At 48.7% G+C, this 22,077-nt stretch overlaps 1 protein-coding gene across 5 annotated transcripts; it reads right to left on the bottom strand.

The window, feature by feature from the left end:
- Positions 1-2,635: 2,635 nt before the first annotated feature.
- On the bottom strand, positions 2,636-21,799 carry RPP25 (ribonuclease P and MRP subunit p25). 5 transcript variants are annotated; one of them, XM_044980441.1, is made up of 4 exons: positions 21,104-21,799; positions 19,222-19,922; positions 5,364-5,495; positions 2,636-3,415 (listed from the first exon to the last, which is right to left on the bottom strand). In XM_044980441.1, exons 3-4 carry the CDS (start codon positions 5,469-5,471, stop codon positions 2,744-2,746), a joined length of 780 nt encoding a protein of 259 aa, XP_044836376.1. In that variant the 5' UTR covers positions 5,472-5,495; positions 19,222-19,922; positions 21,104-21,799; the 3' UTR covers positions 2,636-2,743. The 5 variants fall into 5 exon arrangements, with proteins under 5 accessions (XP_044836376.1, XP_044836377.1, XP_044836380.1 ...); XM_044980442.1 differs by having other exon boundaries at positions 19,222-19,426; XM_044980445.1 differs by lacking the exon at positions 5,364-5,495 and having other exon boundaries at positions 21,104-21,793.
- Between the last annotated feature and the right edge of the window lie 278 nt (positions 21,800-22,077).

Genomic DNA, 22,077 nt, shown 5'->3' with positions numbered 1-22,077 from the left:
CTTAGCCTAGGGCCCCAGCCATTACGTCACACTGCTTGGCTCAACCACAATTCCATCACATACAACCATAGCATTCGCCCACATTGGATCAATGGGAGGGTTTGAACCATAGACCTTCAGATCAGCCCTCTATTACTTAAGCCATCTTCTTTTCCTTCTTGCTCAAGGTGGAATCAGTACCTTTCTTGAACAGCTGAAAGATCTTCACAACATAAAAATCATGATAATACGTAGCCCTTGTATACTAGCTATTGTGTGAGGTTCCCAAGAAAGGAATGCATAGGGTAGCCCGGCTTCAGCTACTTCAGAGCAAAGTCCAAAACCATACAGCACAAAATAAAACAATTACTGAAAAATACACACTAGAGAGGAAAAAGACACAGTGGTTTCAGATGCATCAATGCCCTGTGGCTCACAGCTTATGGAAAATGGAGAGCTTGGTACTCAATAAATGGTGAGAGGAGAAAACAACCCATCTGCTTGTTTGTGAGTTTTATTCAAAATGAATCACAGAGCCATGAGATGCTGAGCCCTCCATTAATAACCCTGACAGCTCCTCTCTGTCTGTAATTGAAGCAGCTCCGATAATGAAGGTGTTACTCCAACAAGCTTCAAGCAAACCATCTTTCCTGATGTCTCATGGTGGATCTGACAACCCCCAGACACTGTGCATGAAGGAGTCGTGACTAGCAGCTTTTGTATTCCCTACAACACCCACTGCAGATGGTTTGATTCTTTCCTGTAGCGTTAGGTGAAGAACCTCCATATAGTCCCACATACCCCGACGCTGGACTCTGAAGAACATTCCCTCCCAAGGCAGGAACTGTCTCCACATCCATATTTTCCTGTGCTTCCTCACATTGCTCCTCACCTTCCCCAGCTTGGGAGCCGTTTAGTCAATGTTAGGTGTCCACAATGCTCTACCAATGGACTCCACCCCGGCTATGGAAGGACCACATCTCCTGATGTTAGGGACCAATCGTGCAAGGTACCGAATGGCCTCGACTACTGTTCACTTCCCAGGGTCAGGGAAAACCTGAGTTACATGTTTATTCATTGCAGGTCTTTAGCCACAGTACTCCAGAAATGGACCCAAAGCCTATTATGGAGGAAATCCCCCTCAGCTCGAGTGAGAGAAGAGTCTGGTCTTCATATTAAGTCCCCGCAATTTCAGTTTGCTGTTTGGGCCACTACCTGGAACTACCTGCACATCTCAGTTGTGAGCTTTGTCACCAATTAGTCAGGGCACTGAGATTCAAACAAGTCATTCCACTTGTGGTTAGAAACAGACCAGTTACACCTATTTCCTTTCCTGAGGGTTTTCTTTGTCCCACTGACAAGAGCAAGGGGTCTGTTAGACACACATTCTCAATCATCTGAGACACATGAACTCCCCAAGCCTGGAGTTGAGTTCCTGCCTATGGATTGAGACACACCCGGTAGCTAAAGAAGAAACTGCTGCATTCCACAGCAGCTGGACACTTATAGATATAAGCAATCACACTCAGAATCAACTAATGCTGCCTTACCTCCATCCTCTGTGCTCCCAACAGGAATATAAACATCCACTGAAGGAACAGAGTGGGCCTTGTGTTATGAACAGTGTCTGATAAACACCATCTCAGTGTCACGGAAAGAGAGAATTGCTCACTTTACACACACATGGGAGGAGAAAGAAGCAGAACACTTTAGCAGAGGCAGGAACTCTCAGGGCTGGGGAGAGGGTATTATTTAGTGTGGAAGAGCTGGGCCGGGGAGGGGGATGGGAAGAGGTTGAGGAACGGTTTAAAAACCTCTCAAAATTCCTGCACACGCAAAAGCACAGGTGCAGCATCAAGAGATCCCAGCCTAGGTGAGGGAGAAAAACTTTTGGCACTGTGGATTTTCCTGGATCTTGAGTATTACATACCCAATTTGAATGAGCAGTTATTGAAACGGAGAAGCCTTTGAGGGAAATTGCAAGCTGTGCTACTGACAGTCAGTTAGAGCCTCAGAGCTCCCCCAGATCAAATTGCACCTTTATGGCCTGTAGGGATATTAGATTAAAATTATTACATGTCCATTTCTCTGGAGAAGGATCAGGAAATGGATGTACGGATGGATACACACACACAGCCTGAGGTCAGCAGCCCCAGCAGGACCCTTCTCTCACCTCAGCATCAGCTAATATGATCATTGGGCTTTAACCCTTTCCAGCCTCAGTGGCCACACACTGCCACACCCTGGAGCATACTCTGTCAGACCCTGCCCTCTCCTGCCTTTCAGTTTGCAAGTTTCTCTGGGCAGGGAACCTGTTCTTTACCTGGCACCCAGGACCGTATGCAAAGCCTCGTGCCCATCCTATTATATGACAACCACCCCCATTCTTCCACACGCAAATGAGCTGCTCCTGGTGCATTACTGCCCCCTCCACTGGATTGATCTCTCTCATCACGTTTTTTCTAATTAGCCAGCTCCCTGCAGCTTGAGAACAGAGCTGATCACTGCCCCCACCCCAAGAGCAGCAAAGGTTGAGGGGATGGGGAAGTGGAGGGGAGCAGTGGTGTCTATGAATCAGAGTCTTTGTGGGGAAAGCTACGCAATACGTGAGATCACCAGGACTCATGACCAAGCAAGGCACTGGCTTAATCATCCCTTTATTGATTACAAAGCGTCTAAAAATCTAGAGTGTCTTCAATATATAATCTCTTTTCTATGTACACTACGTATGGCTTAGGTTATTTCTCTGGGGGGTGGGGGTGAGTCAGTGATGACAGTCCAGCATGTAGTCCATAGTCCCCAAGCCCTTTTGACTCTCTGGTACCTGTACCTGCATTTTCTTGTTAGCCAGCTCCCCATGCGGAAGTGCCAAAGGTCTCTTCACCCCTTGTGGGAGTGAACTGAGTCTATCTTCCTCTGTTCCCCCATCTTCAGCCCACAGCCCATCCCTGGACTCCGGAGGCTGGTAGCCCATCTCATTCGGGTCCAGGGGGTCCTTGGACAATAGGATACAGATGGAGGGCACATTCTTGTGGACGGTCAGGTTCTCCACTTGGCCATCAGGCTGAGGGTCCTTGTTCTCCCAGACCTCCAGCAGGGTCTTGTAACGCACCTTGGTGACCTGGTGGAGGCCCCCCAGCTTCCTCTTCATGATCTCCACACAGGTGATGGTTTTGGTGACTGCCCGACCACAGCCACTGAAGACTATCTGCCGGGTGCCCTTCAGCTCCATCCTGGCCATGGCAAAGCCCATCAAATTCCTGATCTTGCTGCCCTCCTTCACTTTCATCTCCACCACGCCAGGGGACAGGTCAGGGAAGGGCAGTGGGCTATCCTGCTCCGACGTCTTGACCTTCCTGAAGTTCTCCATCCTGGACTGGGCTACGGGGGGCATGGGTGTAGATTCCACCCCTTTGGCAGCCATTGCTTTCCTTTCCTGGAGGGAAAATGAGTCAGATCAGATGTCTAAATGCCAGCATCCATCCCAGAGACTATCCTTGGCTCCAAACTCCCTTTGCTCCAGGTCAGCAGAAAAAGGGGGCAAATTTAGTGCTGCTCTTCCATGATTCTGCCTCTTCTAACTGGCTACTCAGCACTCTCCCTCCCCTGGTGAAGGACTTTCTGTCAAGCCCAGATAGTTCCCTCCTGGCTGTGCCGGAGAATCAGTCCCCAGAAGGAATGGAGCTGCAGAATTCTCCCCGGGGTGGGAATCCCTGCCGGTGCCTCCTCTGCTCCCACTGCAGCACTCGCTTCTGCTGCTCTTTGCTTCATTCTGGACTTCAGCAGCCCCCAGAGCTGTTTTGTGTAATTAGCAGATCCTCCCCCTCCTCCTCCTCCTCCTCCCCCCCCACGCTCTCCTCCTCCCTCTCCCCACACTCCTGATCAGCCTCCCAGCCCAGCCCGGAGCCCTCTGCTTCATCCCCCAGCTGCACTTCCCTCAGTCTCTGGCAAAAGGAGAGTCTGACTTTTCCCCAGTCCAGGAGCAGCTTGGGGAGGGAGAGGGAAAGCTACTCTTTCTCTTCATGATGCTTCCGGAGTCCTGCCCCCTTAAAGAGAAACTGGCCCCTTCTCATGGGTGATTTCTCCAGCTCAAGGACATTAACTGCTAACTGCAAATGTCAGCAAAGTACACGCAGCTGCTGCTGCTCGTGCATCTCTCTGTCTGGCTGGATCAGCTCCCACACCATGCATCCCCACAAGGGACACAGATCTCAGTGGCCCTTCCTTAAAATGTGTTGGTGACTGCACTTTCCATTGTCTTCTCAGATTCTCCATTGAAATGGGGTCGCCCTCAGCCAGTCCTTTTTAATGACCCATCCTGACTCAGACAACCAGGTGGCATTCATAACTATGCCTCTTACTGTGCCCTGAGAGCAAACAGTTCTTTTGCACCCACAGGGTAACAATGCAGCATATGGGGAAACTGAGGTACAACCAGGATTCAAAAAATATTACAGGAAATTTCCAGTTTGTCACAAGGAGTCTCCTGTGAGGGGTGCAGGGAGCCCTGTCCCTCAATCCCTGACCCCAGGTCAATGGGGAATCTCTTGAGAGATGTTCAGGAAGCCCCGTCTGTTCCTCAGACCCCGCCCACAGATCAGCATAGGACATTTCATCCCCATGTAGGTTATAAGGCTTTTAGCATGATTCAATCTCCCTCTTCAGCCGCCAGAGCAGAGTATTCGGGGATAACTCAGCCCAGACCTCCTAGTCTCATTTGTCCCTTTCCTAGAAACCTGGGGATGAACGCTAGGGCTGAGCTGGGCCCTGGCTGGAGCAACGTGGAGAGAAGATGAGCAAACATGGAAACAGTTCTCCTGCCATCGAGGGAGTCTGAAAGGGGCTAGAGGGATGGGGTACCGAGGGTACAGAGTTAGAGCAGTGAGTCAACGCCCACAGTGCCCCAGAGTCCTGCTGAGGTTCAGTGCTGCAGTCAAATGAACTCTGGACTGACTGAACATGGAGTTCCAGCCATGCCCCTCTTGGAGGAGAAAGACTCATAGACTCTAAGGTCAGAAGGGACCATTATGATCATCTAGTCTGACCTCCTGCACAATGCAGGCCACAGAATATCACCCACCCACTCCTGTAACAAACCCCTAACCTATGTCTGAGTTATTGAAGTCCTCAAATCATGGTTTAAAGACCTCAAGGTGCAGAGATGAGTCAGGATAAATGTCTCATTGGTGATTCAGAGCAGCATAGTGCATGACAACAGGGACTGAATCCTCTGCTCACTCCAGGAGATGTGTGGCCCATCCCTGCCTAGGGTCTCTTGAGAGGAAGTGAGCTCAGGTGAGCGGGCTGCCTAGGTCAGTGTCTGAGTCCAGCAGTGGGGCAGTGCATATGAGCCCTGAAATAAATGAGCATGAGGACCATATTACCCTCGATCTCTTCCCAGGAGGGAATGGCCCCTCTGTGCCAGGGCCCACTTTCCCTTTGACAGGAATGCTTTCCCACTGAGTAGCGATGAGGGATGGAGAGCCTGCCATTTGGTGATGTCCTCATTCCACTGCCTAAAAGAGGGAGTGAATGAATGCAATAAAAGAGATATCAAGAAGGAGGAAAAGCAGCCTCACCGGGAAGGCAAGGATCAATATCCAGTGGGAGGTGGCGTGAGGCTCCCAGCACTCTGCAAGCAGAATTTGCATTGCTGCGTCCACATGCATGGGCGGTGGGTAAACCCCTGGCTTGAGGAGGCCCCGCCCCTTCCATGCCCACCGGATCCCAGCCCCCACTGTGGCCACTGGCCTCTGCCCCAGGCTAGCGCCTCTAGTCCCTCCTGGCCCCAGAGCGCTGGGCAGCGTGGCCCCAGCCTCCCCAGGCTGCATCGCCCGGCCCAACCCCCAGCCAGCATGCCTCAGTAGCCCTGGGCCACAGCACTTGGCCTGACCCCCGGTGGGACCCCCGGCCCCTGAAGGTGCCTCCCCTGGCCGAGCTGCCAGACCTAGCCTCAGCACCAGGGCTGCTCCAGGTTTTTTGCCACCCCAAGCAAAAAAAACCCCAAAACAAACAAACCGGAGTGCCGCCCCTTGAAAAGAGCTGCCCCAAGCACATGCTTGGAACATTGGTGCCTAGAGCCGGCCCTGCTCAGCACTGGGATGGCGGCACGGCCAGAGCGGCCCCAGCCCCAATGCTGGCCCGACCCCAGAGCCGGTACCCCAAGCCAGAGCCCTCACTCACTTCCCCTCCCGCACCCCAACCCTCCATTTTGTGAGCATTCATGGCCCGCCATACAATTTCCAATTTCCAGCTCCAGCACTGGACAGCCGGAACAGCCGGACCACTCCCAGCCCCAGCACTGGGCAGGCATAAGTTAGAGCAGTTATGAGGTTGCTCTAACTTACATCTGAGGGATGAGGGGACAACCCAGCCTGCTCTGGCACTATGGAGAGCACAAAGGTAGCTTTTGCCTACTTCCCTCTATCCCTGTGCTAAATGCAAGAGAGAACGGAGCTCCAGTCTTTGCTGACGGTGACAGAGGAGCCCAGATCTGCCTGGGAGTCATCAGGCTACTCCCCTCCTCCTGACCATACGGTGTGGAAGGGGAGGGACAATCCCCAAGGTGAATCTTCCCTGCCCTTTAGAGGAGAGAGGGAAAGCCTTTGGTGGGGAGGGCTCAGACACATGGGTCCTCAGGAGAGAGAAGGAGGAAAGAGCCCCCATGGACTGCTACCTCCTCTGCCCAGACATGGGGGAGGAGAGCAGTGAGCTCCCTGGCCCACCAGCTCCTTTCCCAACACTTCACAACAGAAAGGAGTGAAGATCCAGCTGGTGATCCCTGCTGACTCCCAGGGGATGTGGGATGGCTCCTGGAAGGTCAGTGCCAGGGATGAGGCAGGCAGTTATTTGGGATCATGTGCATTAAGGGTTCTCATTGTCTCCCCAAGCAACAGGGCCCATGAATATCAATACCACCCTTGCCATGGGTACCCTACATGAAGAGTGAGGGCCTGATCCAGTGAGGGGCTGAGCTCTTATTGGAGCCAAGCAAGAAACAAGTTGTAAATGAGCTCTCAAATCAATCACAATTATCTCCCTTTGAGAGCAGCACAAGTGGGCCTGGGCACCCAATTAAGCAAGTAATTACCCTGTCTGTGCAGCCAGGTGCTTAGCTAGCCAGCTATGCCTCAGGACCTCCCAGCTGTCTCACTATGCTCAGCCAAGAGCAGGAAGACTCACCTTTATGCTGTGATTAACCCCCCCAGTGATGGAGGCCGCAATGCATGTGAGTGTCCCATGGCAAAGCCACTGGGTCATTTCCTATTCAAACACATGTGCAGCACCAGTTCGTTTGCTATTAGGAAATCCAGCCCAATGCCGGGGCTCAGTAAAGGACCCATCCTCAACCACCAAGTGGCACTGACTGCCTAGAAGGTAGGAGGAGATTCCCCTGCAGCTTACACCAGCTGATATCAGCTCTTAGCGGTCTGTGTGCAAAATCTCATGGACAGGTGCCCCCAGCACAGATCTAATGCTAAGGGACAAATATTCAGCTGGTTTCCTTATCTAGCCCAGCAATCTTTGCAAACACTTAGCCATGGATTTGCAAAGAAGCCATGGGAGTTCAGTTCTGAAGTTCCATGGAATTTGAGTGGGAATTATGAGCCTAACTCCTGTAGGGTTTTTTTTGAAAGTCCCAGCTGTAGATTTTGCATGCACACTGGGTGACTAATTGCCTTGCTGCATGAGCACATGGATGAGAGCACGTGTAAGTCTCAGCAGGATCTCCAAGACCCAAATAGGCACTGGGGACTGGATTCCCCTCAGACCCAGTTCCAGCCTCTCCAGGTCTGTGCAGAAGCATGCACTGATGCTGCCTGTGTTGTACCATGCCATGGCTAAAGAGAGACTTCAGCCTCCAAAGCTGGCATCTTTCCCCACACTAAATTCACTTCCACCTATGGAATAATCCCTAATTCATGTGCGGTCCTCTCCACTGCATCGCAGAGTTGTGAGTTGGAAAGACATCCTGAGTATTGACTTGCACTTGAGTTTGCTCTGCCTCTCGAGACCCATGGATTATTTTCATCTGAACTAAAAATCTACTTGATCTCATGTCAGCAGGAGCCTGGATGAAACCCAGCTGTGCAGTTACAAGTGGTGTTCAGATCCAATCTACCCCAAAGACCAGTCCACATTCAGTGAGTGTCTGGGAAACCTGGACTGACACTTTGACCTGTTATAATATTATGGCCAAAGCCTGGAACCTGTGCCTGAGGACATGGGCTTCCCACAGTGCTGCAGGGGGAGGGAATTTTTCCCCACAAGAGTGTGGAGTGGGAACAGAATTGCTTGGTGGCTGCTCTCCATGGAGGTGGGAGAAGTGAGGGGCACCTTCCCAGTGAGGCTGTGTGATCTGGAGGACAGTGCACTTGCATGGGAATCAGAGAGCTGTACTCCACTTTCCTACTGACCTGTTGTATGACTGTGGCTAATTCTCTATCTCACTAATTCCCCATCTGTAAAATGGAGTTAATGATAACTAGTAAATGGCTTTGAGATCTACAGATGACATGTGCTAGCTAAGAGATGGCTGGTGGATCGGTACAGTTGTAGATGCACCACATCCTGTCGTGTTCTCTCCTGCCCAGTGAGCTCCATCCTGCTGAGTAGAATTGGGCTAGTCCCATTGTCTTAAAGATTGGCCCTTAATGATGTTATTTGTATAAAGGTAGCACCTAGGTGCCCCAGCTGAGATCAGAGCCCCATTGTGCTATGGGTTGCATATACACTCAGTATATGCATCTCAGTCTAAGTAGGCAAGACAGACAGAGGACAAATTGTCCCCATTGTACAGGTGGGGAATTGAGGCACAGAGAGACTAACTGACTTGGCCAAGGTCACGCAGGCAGTATGTAGCAGAGTTGGGAATGGAACCAGATGTCTTATGTCCCTGTCCAATGCCTCGCTGTAGTGATCATGCACAGTAGCTACTTTTAAAACATGAATTCCTCATTCATATGATGAAAAACAATGTTGTTTTTCTCCCTTATGTCTGATGAATGTTTGTGAAATTCTAAAGTAAGGCACAGAGCGGCTCTGCTCCTTTCTCAGTCAGGCTGGGATGAATTAAGCTTCTCACACAAATTGCTTCTTTTAAAAAGATGCATCTTCAGGCTAAAAGCCTAGGATAACAAATGGGAAGGAATTTGGCAACTGTTCATGGAAGGTATTGACATAGAATAAAGGGCCGGGAAGGCAGAGGCAGCTCTCATTAACTCAATGCATAAACTTTATGGCGGGCACAGAAAATGACAAATCTTGATAAGACATTAAACAGCTCCAGAAATGCATATTGCTTCAGCACAATGCTGTGCATCTCTCAAGAGTCTTGAGAATCAAGCTGTGCCCTGGTTGATACAGGATCAGGAGCAGAGATATACTGCCTGCTGTAGAGATTTTCTCATGGGTTTATATGTGCTGAAGTCTAGGGGGCTTCACTCATTTACCCTAGCTGAGGATCTGGTCCCACATATGTATTGGGACCAGATTATCTCTCTCTACCCATCCCACCGTTCCTGCACTTGAGCTGGGAACAATGGCAATTCATGGTGCTTGGCGGGAGGGCTGGACTGATCTGATACAAATAATAAATCCAACCCTTCTGAATCAGCCAGTGGAACTGGCTGAGTGCAGGGGGGAGTGGATGTTACCCCTTCTCCAAAGGTGGTGTAGCATGCATGTTCTTCCTGAGTTCTGAATGGCATCATGCACAATGCCTCAGAGTGGCATAGGGCTATAGCTATATGTCCCAATCCAGTCCATGCCATATGGACCAGATCCCAAGGGATGCTATAGGCTGACTCCCCACTTTTGAAATTGATGGCAGTTGTGGGTGCTCAGCATTTGTCTCCAAATTCACATTTATGCTTGCTAATGCCTGACATGATGCTAAGCAAAGCAGCCAGTCAAGGGCTTGATGGTCCAGTGCAGAATTCTGTACCTCTTCTCCAGTGGTTGGATGCATCCTGAAATCTCAGCATGTTTCTATGGAGCCTGCCTCCACAGTGCTGCACTGATTGGGTATTTAAATCCAAGGCAACATTATTGTCTAATTGCTGCTTAACAAACTCTGCTTATTACAGCCTCCTAAATGGGGAAGATGAGGTGCAATCATGTTAAACAGTTTACGCATCACTAAAATTGATTGGTCGGGAGCTCCCCCTAAGGCAAGGGATGTCAGGGGGTGTTAATGACAGGGTCCTACTTCCCCCCCCCCCTCTCTCTCTCTCTCTGTGTGCAGTGCTTAAAATGTAAATGAATTTCATTATTAGCAACTCCATCACTAATTACCATCCAAAGCCATTCATTACCCTGTCAGCTTATTTGTTGGAGGACAACAGAGTGGATCGTTTAGCCCATATGAAGGAATAGCTGAAATTAGCTCATGCATAAAGAACAGAGTGGGAGATGGGATGCAGATGAGTTGGAGAAGAGGATGGGGGCTGCGGGTGGATGGGGAGGAGACAGGGAAAGACAGACTGACACTGGAGGGAAGAAAATCAGAGACAGATTAATTAGAAATACATTGGGAAAAGAAGAGAGGTGAGATGAAAGGAGAGAGAATGGAAATAGAGTAATAAATAATGGAGAAGTATGAGAGAGTGAGTGAGTAAGAAAAGGTTGGAGGAAACAATGAGGCAGAGTAATTAAAAACAATAATACTTTGATCTGTCTGTCATAGGTTTTTCCATAGTGCCCATCACTGTAGTATCCAAGCACCTTTTCTCTTCATGAAGATCTCAAAGCACTTTCTGAACTCCCATTGCTTATCATTACTGTTGAGTGGAGGTACTCAGCTCCACGCAGGGCATGGAAGAGCTTACCATTGAATAGAAAAGCAACAGACAACCATGCAGATACAGAAAGGTCTGGCTGAGCAGAAGGCGGATTCATTGACTAGCAAGGCAGTGGGATTTTTTAATACAGATACATAAGATGACTCCCTGGGCAGTGGATTGACACTGATACTTCTTCTATAAAGCCTATGTTCAGAGGAGAGACTTGAAAGAGGGGAAGGAAGGATGCTGCAACACCAGGAGACATGTTCTCCTGCCATAGGAGATAAGTGACTGTCTGTGGGAGATCAGAGCCCATTAGTGGGAGGGAATTCCAGCTGAAAAGGGCAGCATGGAAGAAGGCACAGAGAAAGAAAAGGGACAGGAATGCAAAGGGGATGGTTAGGTGAGAGATGTGGGCAGAGCAGGCAGGGGATTAGCAGGGGTGGGGAATTGAGATGTAGGTCACAGCCCAGTAGTATAGAAGGTGGTGAGGATCAGGAGCTTGAACTTGGTGTGGGCTGTGAGAGGGAGCTAGCAAAGGGGATCAAAGAGGGAGATGTAATGGATGAGGGAGATGGTTTCCATACACCATCATAGTGGGGGGATTGGAGGGGAGGGTAGTGGGATTCAGGCAGGCTGCAGTAGTGATGTCAAGAGCTGACCAAGGGGAATCAGCTGTGTCAAAGATGAGGGTAAAAACAAGAAGGATGAGACTGGAAAAGAGGGTAAGTCCAGAGCTGGTGGTTGGTGAGCAACCTTGGGAAGGGCAGTGTCAGTGGGGAAAGGAAGACAGTGGCAGGGGATCAGAGGCAAAATGAGAGAGACAATGGAGACAGTGAGAGCAGAGGCACATTCTAGAAGTCTGGAGGAAAGAAGGAAGGAAGGAAGGAGATGGGCCAGTAACTGGAGGGGCGGTTGGGGCTAAGGAGAAGTTTTTGAGGCTAAGGGGAGCCACAGTCTGTTGATGACTGAAGGCAAGGAACACTAGGTGAGGGAGGGAGCAGGGCCATCAGGCCCCAGGAGATGTGGTCAAGGGGGTAGGGTGAAAGAAGGAGAGGCCCCTCAGAGTGGAGATTTGAGCAAAGGAAGAGGGGTTGCTGGGTGGGAGAGAGTGAAAGTTCCTGATAATGGTGCTGATTTCCAAACTGGTGATATTCTTGGGGAGAGAAGGATTTGCTGAGAGAGTCAAAGGTGGGGAAGAGATATTCAGAAATGTAGGCACAGGAATCAATTTGGGGGAGAAGCAGAGCTGCGTAGTGCAGAAGATGGATGAAGAGAATGAGGTGGGGATGGCAGAAGTTGAGGTGGTGCCTGGATTTTCTCCAGAGAGTCGCAGCATTTCAGGAACAGGAGCAGAGGAATCAGGGTGATAAAACAGGGCTAGGGATTGGTGGGATGGCCAGAATGGAGCAACTGGGGAAAGGAGGCAAGCCCGGAAAAGAGGCTGGAGTTGAAGGTGGAAGCAAAGGAGTGGAGGGATGTTACAGAGGGAGCTCTGTCAGGGATATAAATGGGTAGGAGGGACGAGAAGGATTGTGGGCTCGGACCAGGGCAGGTGGGAGTGAATTTGCTAAACAAGGTGAGGTGGTGATTACAGGAAGGGAGCTTGTAGCAGGGTGGACCCTGCTCCTGCTGTGAGGGGTTTAAAAGTGGCCTGGCAGGCCTTGAGAGCGGCTGCTCTCAAGGCTGGGCTGATTGAGGGAGTGGCTGCAGGTGAGGCCACGCCCCAAACTGAGCCACAGCTGGCCCCTATAAAAGGCTATGAGCCAGGAGCCCAGACAGTCTTCCTCTGCCTTCAGAGAGAGAAGGGCCTGGCTGCAGGGAACTGAGATAAGGTACCTAGGGTGAAGCAGGGCTGGGGAAAGGCTGAGGAGCTGGGGAAGCTCTAGCCTGGAAAACCCCACGCTGCGGCCTAGCAGTGGGCTAACTAGTACTGGGAGTTGCAGAGGGCAGCCCAGGGGTAGGCCAAAGCAGCAGGTCCAAACCCCCCTTGCCAGTGATGAGTAGGCTGATACTGCAGTCTGCCCCAGGGCGTGGGGCTAGACAATGACTGGCAGTAGCCATATACTGAGGTAAGGTGGGGATAGAGGGTGGGGGTTCCCTGAGGAGGGGAAACCCAGAGAGAAAGGGGTTACTGCCAGGGGCAGCACCCCATGTGAAAGGGCACTGGGTCCAGGGAGGGACACGGGGGCCAGAAGACAGGTGGATCACCGGCCTGCAGAGGGCGCTCCAGTACTGGACAGAGCTAATTCCCGGAGTCACCAGCAGGAGGCGCCACAGGGGTGTCCAACCCATCTACAGAGCTCTGTGAGAGAGGGATGAGAAAGAATGGGAGAGCGAGAAGGACCAGAGAAGTGAGTGGTGCCATCAAATCTAGAGCTGTACCACAAATGAGGAGGTCAGGGAAAGGAAGTGAGAGGCAGCAGAGCAGCGGGATGAAGTCATTGAGGAAGAAGATGTGGGACTTGGATGGACTAAAGGGTAAAGGAGCTGAGGATGCAGTTGAAGCTGGACAAGGAATAAAGGGGACAGTCAATAAAACCCATTAAGTAAATCTCATGATACCTTGGTGAGGGGTCATCTTGGGGTGACTCCCCCACCCGTAGCCAGGAAGGCAGCAGTTGCTTGACAGCACTCAACACCACGAGGTAAGAGCTTCAGGAGAGGAAGTGTATCCAGATGAAACTGTGGAATGCGAGCTCCTTATAAAGCATTTGCTCAGGGCACTGAGCAACCTCTCTACAACACACACACATATATAATATATATAATAACTATACGTAAGCCTATACTCTTACAAACAGTGCCATGCCCTGCCTCGTGATGACAAGAGGTCAGAACCTTGGGGAGCATGTCCAACCCAAGCCTGCCTGACAAAATACTCCTTGACACCACATTGGTTCATTGGCTCAGAGGACAGAGTGCCACCTGCTGATTCACTAACACCATTCCCTGCAGCCCCTGAATGCTCCTTATGCTCTGTCATCCAAATACTGATCTGGCCCAATTCTGCTTAGTTTCTGAGCACTGACAGTCCCATACAAGGTGGCATGGCTACAGGAAAACACACTGGTTAAAATAAGGAGGACCAGGAAGAGAGAGGGGACAGGGAAGAGGAACCATATTAATAACGGAGAGCTGGAGTGGAGAGAAAGTAAGGAGTGCAGAGTAACTTGAGATTTTGTCTGCCACATGCAGTCTATTTTCTTTCATCCGAGGTGACCTTGTTCTGGAGTAATTCGGAAAGTCAATGCATATGATACAACAAGGTCACTCTCTCTGCCTCTCTCAATCTCTGTGTCACATCATCCCTTCTCGGGTCTCAGCCAGTCATCACATTGCAGTCTGGGCATGGGTTATCAAGCTGAACCATATGAGGCTTGATTCCTGCTGCATGAGCCACATGCTCCTTGTGTGAGGACATATTCCACATCCAATCCTGTTAGGTTGTATCTGTAATGTTCTGGGGAAATCTACTTCACAATCCTAACCAGGATTTTGGGCCAACTATATATGAAAGCAGACCCCCAAAAATCCAAGCGAGGTCTTATACTGAGAGTTCAATGCGGCAGGGAACAGGATTTTGAGAGCTTTGTCAGTGCTGGGTGGGTCCCTATGCGGAGTGGGCATGATCAATAAAGCTGGTGGTTGTGTAGCTCAAAATAAAGCCTCAGCGCTTTGATTCAAGGAGTGCCTGGTATTTCTCATGACATGCACTTCAGGTATAATTTCAAAGTATATAGAATCATGTATTCACATGGACTCAGAAGAGACTTTCTTTGGTCCTATGACGTTTGTAATCAAATCTCATTCTCCAGAGCATCAGCCGATCAGAGGTCAGGAATGAATCCTTCCACCCATTTATAGTGCCACACGACTTGCTAGATGCATTACTAGGGATATTTTGCCTTACTCAGAATCATCAGGCTTCGGACAGTGCTGGAAACAGGATGCTGCAATGGATGGACATTGGTGTGATCCAGTGTGGTAAACCTTATGGGCCTGATCCTGAAAGGTGCACAGTGCCCCATGAAGTGCTAAATAAGTGTCCTTGACTCCTATTGACTCCAGCAGGAATTGACAACATGCTGATTTTTTCAAGTGGCACTCAGCACTTTGCTGGATCAGCCCTGTGCTCCTAAATGCATCTGCCCTGCTGGCAACAGAGAGGTGATGCTCAAGTGACTGAATATTTGATAGTCTCATGTGTGGCAGCGATCCAGTGTTTAGAGGTATCAGGGCTTGTCCAGACTAGTTGGAGTCCTCATCTGCTGGGAAGCACTTCAAGGCGAGTAAATAAACGTATGTGTTCTTCTCTCTGAGGAAAGAAACTCCATGTGATAATAATACACTCGTTAATCTTGCATGAAATTAAACTGCTTAATGCATGCAGAGGATATGAGCAGCGAAAGGGTTGTTAGGAAACCATCTGAGACAAGGGAGTTGCCTCTGGGACCATACTGCTGTGGGGGCTCAGGCGCACTTCATCTCCAATTGGCTGCTATAAACCCAGGAAAAGAATCCATTTGTTTCAGGTTCAATTAAAACAGCTGCTTCCCTGACCTTGCTCTTCTGATCCCCTCTGGAAAAGCTAGGGGGAGGCAGAAGGGATGGTAATACAGGGGCTCCCATGCAATCATCCTTCCAACTGTAAATGCCCAAGGAATGCCCTTCCCTGGTGCTTTACAATCAGTCTTCTTCACCCCCTTCCATTTCACATGGCATAATGGATACAGTCAATGCAGGAGGGGACACAGGGTGGCTATGGGGTCCCCAGGCAACGAATCCATCCAGAAGTGTTCAAGAGATTTTGGAATAGTCCCCTTTGTCCTGCTAATAAAAAGAAAATTTAAACAGAGATGCCAGCAGTCAAAGTTACTAACACACAGGCATCTAGAGCTCTATTCTGTAATAAGCAACACTAATGGCAATCTTGCTGTAATGACTGCTTCATCAGCGATAAGTGATGCTACAAGCAGGTCTAGGTATAGGAAAGAGTTCTTTATTAAGTCGTGTGCTGAGTCTCAGAGTCTCTTTCAACCTGCAGAGTTGGCCTCAGGATAATTCTCAGTTCTTGGGCTCTCCAGCAAACTTGACATCTCGACAGACTCATGTTCGGTACTTTCTGACTCTCCATTGAATCTGTTGGCTCATAGATGCCTCCTATGGGTTCATCAGAGCATTTGTCTCTCCTGGGTGGTCCCCTCACATGACCTGGGAGCCAATGCACTATTCATGACTCCTTTAGTTTTTTCTTTCCTGTGTCTTTCCCAAGGCTGGATCCACATTGGAGAGCCCTACTCCAGGGCCAGTAGATCTCTGGATGAGCAGTTGTAATAACTCATTTGCTTCTACCAGGTCCACAGCTGGGCTAAACTCCTGTCTGTGTGACATGGTTCACCGTGCGAGTCACAGGTGCTGAATTTTGTTTTTCCGGTGGGTGCGCCTCTTTGCCCCCTGGGACCCCAAAAGATTAATCTGGTCCTGCGGGTGCTGAGCACCCCACTATTTTTTTTGGTGGGTGCTTGAGCCCTGGAGCACCCATGGAGTCGGTGCCTATTGTGCAAGTTGCTGGGCTCCAGAACTTCTAACAGACTTATCGCTGTTGCCAGGTTTCATTAGCAATAAGTGATGCAGCAGGCAGAGCTGTAGGAAAGCGATCTTGTGCTCCCTATCTGTCTGTCTATCTCCACCTATTGTCTCTTAGCTTGTAAGCTCTTTGGGACAGGGGCCTTTTTTTGTTCTGTATTTGTACACAACCTAGCAGAATGTGGTGCTGGCCCATGACTGTGGCTCCTAGGCCCTACTGCATTACAAACAAAACAATAATACTTAATAAATAATTAACAAACATGTTGAGACACAGTTTGAGGTGGCAGCCTTGCTCTGGTTTGCATTCCTCAGCCCCAGGTGTTATGCCAAACCAGAACCCTCCCGAGATCTCACCCTCCTTCTTCAGTTTTACTCATCATACTGTAATGTCTGCGACCTTCCCATCTGATCCTCCTTGCCTCTCCCCCTCACTTTTAAAGTAATCTTTCCTCTCCCCTTCTCCTGCTGCAGTCAATGAGAGTTAAGCATGTGTTTAAAGTCAAGTATGTGCTTAAGTGCCTTGCTGAATGAGGGCCATGGAAAGTCCACTAGCCCATACTGATTTATACTACATTTGAAATATAAATTAATAATTGTTAATTATAAGCCACATAAAACAACTCAAGACTTCCTAATTCTCAGCCCCATTCGCTAGGTTACCCCTCTCTCTGACCAGTGATGAATACAGAACTAATAATTCTGGAGGGATTTTCAAAGGCACCAATGGGAGTTAGGCACCCAATTGCCATTGACTTTCAGTGGCATTTAGACCCCTAACTGCCTTTTGGTCTTCCTCCATTTTGAGTTTCTTTAATATCTTTCATCTGAAGATCTCAAAGCACATCAGAGAGAGATAAATTAAGGCTTATGACTCTCCTGTGAGGTAGTCCCAATTTTTACATTGCAAGTTGGGAAACTGAGGCACACAGAAAGAGGAAGTAGCTTGGCCAAGTCCATGGCAAAGCCAGGAGCAGAACCAGTCCTGTACAATGTTTATGCCTAAAGCACCCTGGAATCTTCACCAATAATTCTGACATGCATGGTTCACTACATTTGTATTTGTATAGCCCTTTTAAACAGGCCCTTGATTCCCAGTAGTCCGATAATTGCAAGTACAGTAATACCACTGAGCATGACTGCTCATTGTGCAATGGAAGCAGGTTACTTCAGTTGTATGGGCTTATGTTTCAATTAGCCTGTTGATCTATGCCAGGCCATCTCCAGCATGAGCGGAAAATAGCAGAGCTCAAGATAATCCTTATTTAGAGAGTGTGTGTGTGACAGAGAGAATGAAAGAGAGAGAGAGAGGGCAATTCTTCTTTACACTATCCCCTTTACACTATTCCAACAGTGTAAAAGGACTTGACAGTAGAGCTGGTCAGAACATTTTTATCAAAACAGTATTCCATCGGAAAATGCCCTGTAGTAAAAATTGACATTTTTCACAAAATTGTATCAATTTTGGCAAAAATATTTTAAAAAATTGAAAAAAGTTTTGAAAATGCTGAAATGACCTTTTTGACATTTTAGGAATGAAGTTTCAATTTTTCATTTCAAAACAACTTTTCATTTCAAAAAGTATTTTATAATAAAATAAGTAAAAAGGGTTGAAAGTGAAACTAAACATTTCAAATTCACAGAAGAGAAACATTTTGATTGGCCCAAAACTAATTTTTTTCAGATTTTTGTTTCACAAAATAATTCAAAATTTTGCCTTTTCATCCTGAATTAGGAGGAATGTTTTCTGAATTCTCAATTATTTTAGCAGGACCTAAAAATCCATTTTTCAATCAGCTGTACTTTACTGTAAATCTAACTTATATTTACACCCTGTGCACTGCCAGAAGTGGTGTACATGAGAGTTGGGTCCACCAGAGTCTTTTTTTTGCACCCTGCCTACATGGGCTACATCACTGGTATAAGAAATTAGTTGATACGTATTACGTGGGTAAAATGGGACATGAATTGGGAAACTGAAATGTCTCTCTGTTAGTTCACAATTGAAAGCCACCAGTTGTTGCATGATGGTGAATTTATTAGAACGCTTTTTCCCAAGCATCGAGGTTTAGTTAAAACAAACAAACAAACAAACAAAAACAATCAGGGTCTGAAGAAGCAAAGCTAGTTCAGAATAGTTAGTACTTGGCGAAATAATAAAAGTAAAACTTTGGCTTGATCTGGATCAACGAGTCACCAAAGGGAATCTCACTCAGTGAAGAACACAACCACAAGAGAACTACATGAGTAAAGCCAGGGGTCTGATTCTTCGTTGCCCTGCACCTTATGTACTTATTTATCCCAGTGCAAAGTGCACATGAAAAGTTACCATTCTGATGAGGTAGCATTTTCCACCCAGTTTGTCCAGGTGTTTAAAGTCTGTTTATTTTCAGTTTAGCGCCAAATACACATTTTTCCCCAATTGAGCAAGCATTTTTGTAGGTAGACAAATATTGTGCTTTGGCATTCTGCTATTTCCACTGCTACTGGGGACAATAGTCTCCCCCTACACAATAGTCAGGAACAGTGTGTGCGTAGCCAGTTTATAAGGTACACTCTATTAGATGGAAGAGGTACATGACGCTATGAATTGTGGAGCCCCAAACCATAAGTATAAAAATCAATGATTAACTAGTAACAATTTTAGGAAAAATGCTTATTAAATTCTTCTTCTTTTTGCAGCTTGCATTTTGAATCCCACTAGCATTGTGGGGAAGGGGGTGGGGAGTACTAGGCAAATTGCTTGAGTTCCGCCCTGAATGGCAGCATATAAAAATCCTGGCTTGTATAAATAAGTTAATAGGCTCATAAGCCAGAAATTCCTCCCATCCATATATTAATAACAATAAACATGGCAGCAGAAACTTACCAGGAGCTGGCTCCTGCTCTGGTGCTAGTTCTGATGCCGGTTCCTCAGCAGGCTGCACCCCATGGCCATCCCCAGATAGGTCCTCCAAGTACAGACTCAGGATATGAGGTAGCTGCTCTAGTGGCATAACCTCTTTGGTTACTGGCCTCAACTCCAGAGTCACTTCTTGCCCTTCATCTAGTGGCTGTCTCTCCTCCAGTGGTGCCTGTGATTGGGGGAGGGGAGTGTTAATAAGGTCACCATCCCTGCTCAGGAGACTCTTATGCACCACTGTGGGTTCAGTGCCTGCTACAGTTCCAAGTAACCAATTGTATTTCTCATAAAAGAGATGTGCATATGGAGAGTTCTCAGTGGTGCTGTTGGCATCCTTGACTTTGTGGTACTCTATCTTCAGCTGCTTGATGCATTATCTGTGTTGTTTGGTTATCCAGCCAATCCCCAATGCTGCCAGCTTCTTGGATATAGTTTTGTAGACATGATCATTTCTCAAACTGTTGCTAACGTCATATGTCTTGCTTGCCTTGCACCAGAGATTAACCAGAATTTGGCTGTGTTTCTCTGGCCAGTTAGAACTTTATCGTACTGCTGTCCGTAGCTAATACATGTCAGCATTGATTGTGTTTCCAGTTGAGCAGCCCACATGGAAATGAAGGGTTAAATGCTGAGCAGCTACATTTGAATCAGGAGGTTGCTTCTGGTTCCTGAGAAATGAGTGGCAAATTTTGTAATTCAAGGGCTGGGAAGCAAAGCCCCAGGGGCTTGTGGAATACTTCTGGCAGACTCTCCACACCTGATTTTGGGGACCTGGGCTTGAGCCGTGACCACACTGCAAAATGCCTGGGCTTTGACTCATGTTACAGAGAGACTTGGGCTCTGACCTATCCCTAGCAGGGTCTGTGGTCCTGAGTAGAGGGGCTACTGTCCTAAGTCAAACTAATTTCTGTCTGGATAGAAGGGAGGTTTAGGCTTAGACCTGAGTCAGATCCCAGGGTTAGTGTGCTGTTTAGACATACCCTGAGAGGCTGGGCTGGATGTGACTGGCTTCCACAAAGGAAGGGATCCTCCCATCACTGGCCGTACAGCTGCTCCTGCACCCACTGCTGAAGCTACAGCTCCCACATTATGGGAAACAATGATTTGTGGATCTGTGTAAGAGTGGATCCACCACTTCTTTTCTGATCCACCTTCTGTGTCTCCCTACCCTGTTTCCTACTGCATGACAGCACAGAGAGAACCCAGGGTTCTGGGCTCCACAGAGCCCAGGGGATGCTGCACACCCTGTGCAGGATCTCCAAATCCTGCCTCTCACCCAAGTGTTATGTTTCCATTGGGCATAGGGAAGGGAATGGAATTGACCCCTTTATTAATCACTGCAAATATTACATACTGATGGGAAAGTACCCAACGGGACAAAGAGCATTTATAGAATTAGGGGAGCTACCAGAGTTACAATGGGTAAGGCCCCTGTATCAAGTTGGGGTCCCAGATAGAGAGGGGGCACCCCCATACACCATCCTGTGGTTACATACAGAGCAGCACTGGGGAGAACACAGCCTACAGCTTAAGACCCTACACTGATGGAACAGAGAGAGCACTCAAGCACTTCCTTTTTAGTATCCATCACTTTGCCTATATGTCATACATCATCAGTCTACAATATTTTTCTTCTAGACTAAGGATTCCATCAATGTATTGATCTGTGAGTGTGAATTCCATATTGTCAGCCTTTCAGCCTTTGATCAGACCTATGCCTTTGCTTCTCTGAGAGGGGTTAGCATTTTAACAACTTTTCCAACACCCCGGTGGACAACTTTTCGTGTGTGTGTGTTCTCCTGACCTGATCCTCCTTGCTTATTACTAGGGTGTGACAGGGTTCACTCACCTTGAGAGGTGCCTTCTTGTGGTCGTCTCTGGGGATTAGCTCCACTCAGGTCTGATGCCCCCTTCCTTGCACCGTGACCCCTCTCTCTCCAGGACTCAGGGTGCTCCTTCTTCATGACTCAGCCCTCTGGCCATGTCACTATAGTCCTCCCCTTCCAAAGTAACAAGACCAGCTGTCTGGTTGGCATCTCCAGTGCTCCTGGGCCACTTCCCAGTGGCTAGTATGGGAACCCAGGTCCACCCTCTACTCTCGGGTGCCTATACAAGCAGCTAATGTCTGCACAGACCTATCCCTTACTGCTGTTTTCCTGGGCTTCTTCCTACCTAGCCTTCTCAGGATTCCTTTCCCCACAATTTCTCTGGGGTTGACCTTTCTTCTGGGGCTAGAACCCCGGGCTCATTCTCCCTCCTGGGATTTCACCTCCCGCTGCTCTCGGCTCCCAGAGAGTGACTGCAGACTCTCCCTGCAGACTCTTTCTATGCAAACTTCCTGGCTTTACAATCCAGCCTATTCCAGCCCATCAGACTTCTTATTCAGTTAAATCTGGCTCTCCCTCCAAGTGCAGCCAGGTATCTAATTGGTGCCACAGGCCCACATTAACCCTTTCAGGCCCTGTGTGGGGTACACACCTTATCACATGTCTACATCCATATGACGAAATGGGTATTCACCCATGAAAGCTTATGCTCCACTACGTCTGTTAATCTATAAAGTGCCATAGGACTCTTTGTCACCTTATCACATACGACTTCTGTTTTGCAGGGATGCCCAGAGAAGGGGGCAAGTGGGGCAATTTGCCCCAGGCCCCACAGGGGCCCCGCGAGCCCTGGCCTGGCAGCGGTCTGGGTCTTCGGTGGCATTTCAGCGGCAGGGGGGCCCTTCAGTGCTGCTGAAGACGCGGAGCAACTGACGGGTCTCCCGCCGCTGAAGACCCAGACTGCCGCCGGGTGAGTACAAGCACCGCAACTCCCCTG

The sequence above is a fragment of the Mauremys mutica genome, chromosome 11 (genome assembly GCF_020497125.1).
Source record: "Mauremys mutica isolate MM-2020 ecotype Southern chromosome 11, ASM2049712v1, whole genome shotgun sequence".
Lineage (NCBI taxonomy): Eukaryota > Metazoa > Chordata > Testudines > Geoemydidae > Mauremys > Mauremys mutica.
Note: the sequence above shows the minus strand (reverse complement) of the source record. Positions and strands in the feature narration are given on the sequence as shown.

What these genes read in the sequence shown, in the direction of transcription:
- RPP25 (XM_044980441.1), bottom strand. Translation starts at nt 5,471, where the DNA reads ATGGCAGGCTCTCCATCCCTCATCGCTACTCAGTGGGAAAGCATTCCT. An exon ending in CTCCTGGGAAGAGATCGAGG is followed by an intron (nt 3,416 to 5,363) that starts GTAATATGGTCC and finishes TTTTCCCTCCAG; the next exon opens with GAAAGGAAAGCAATGGCTGC.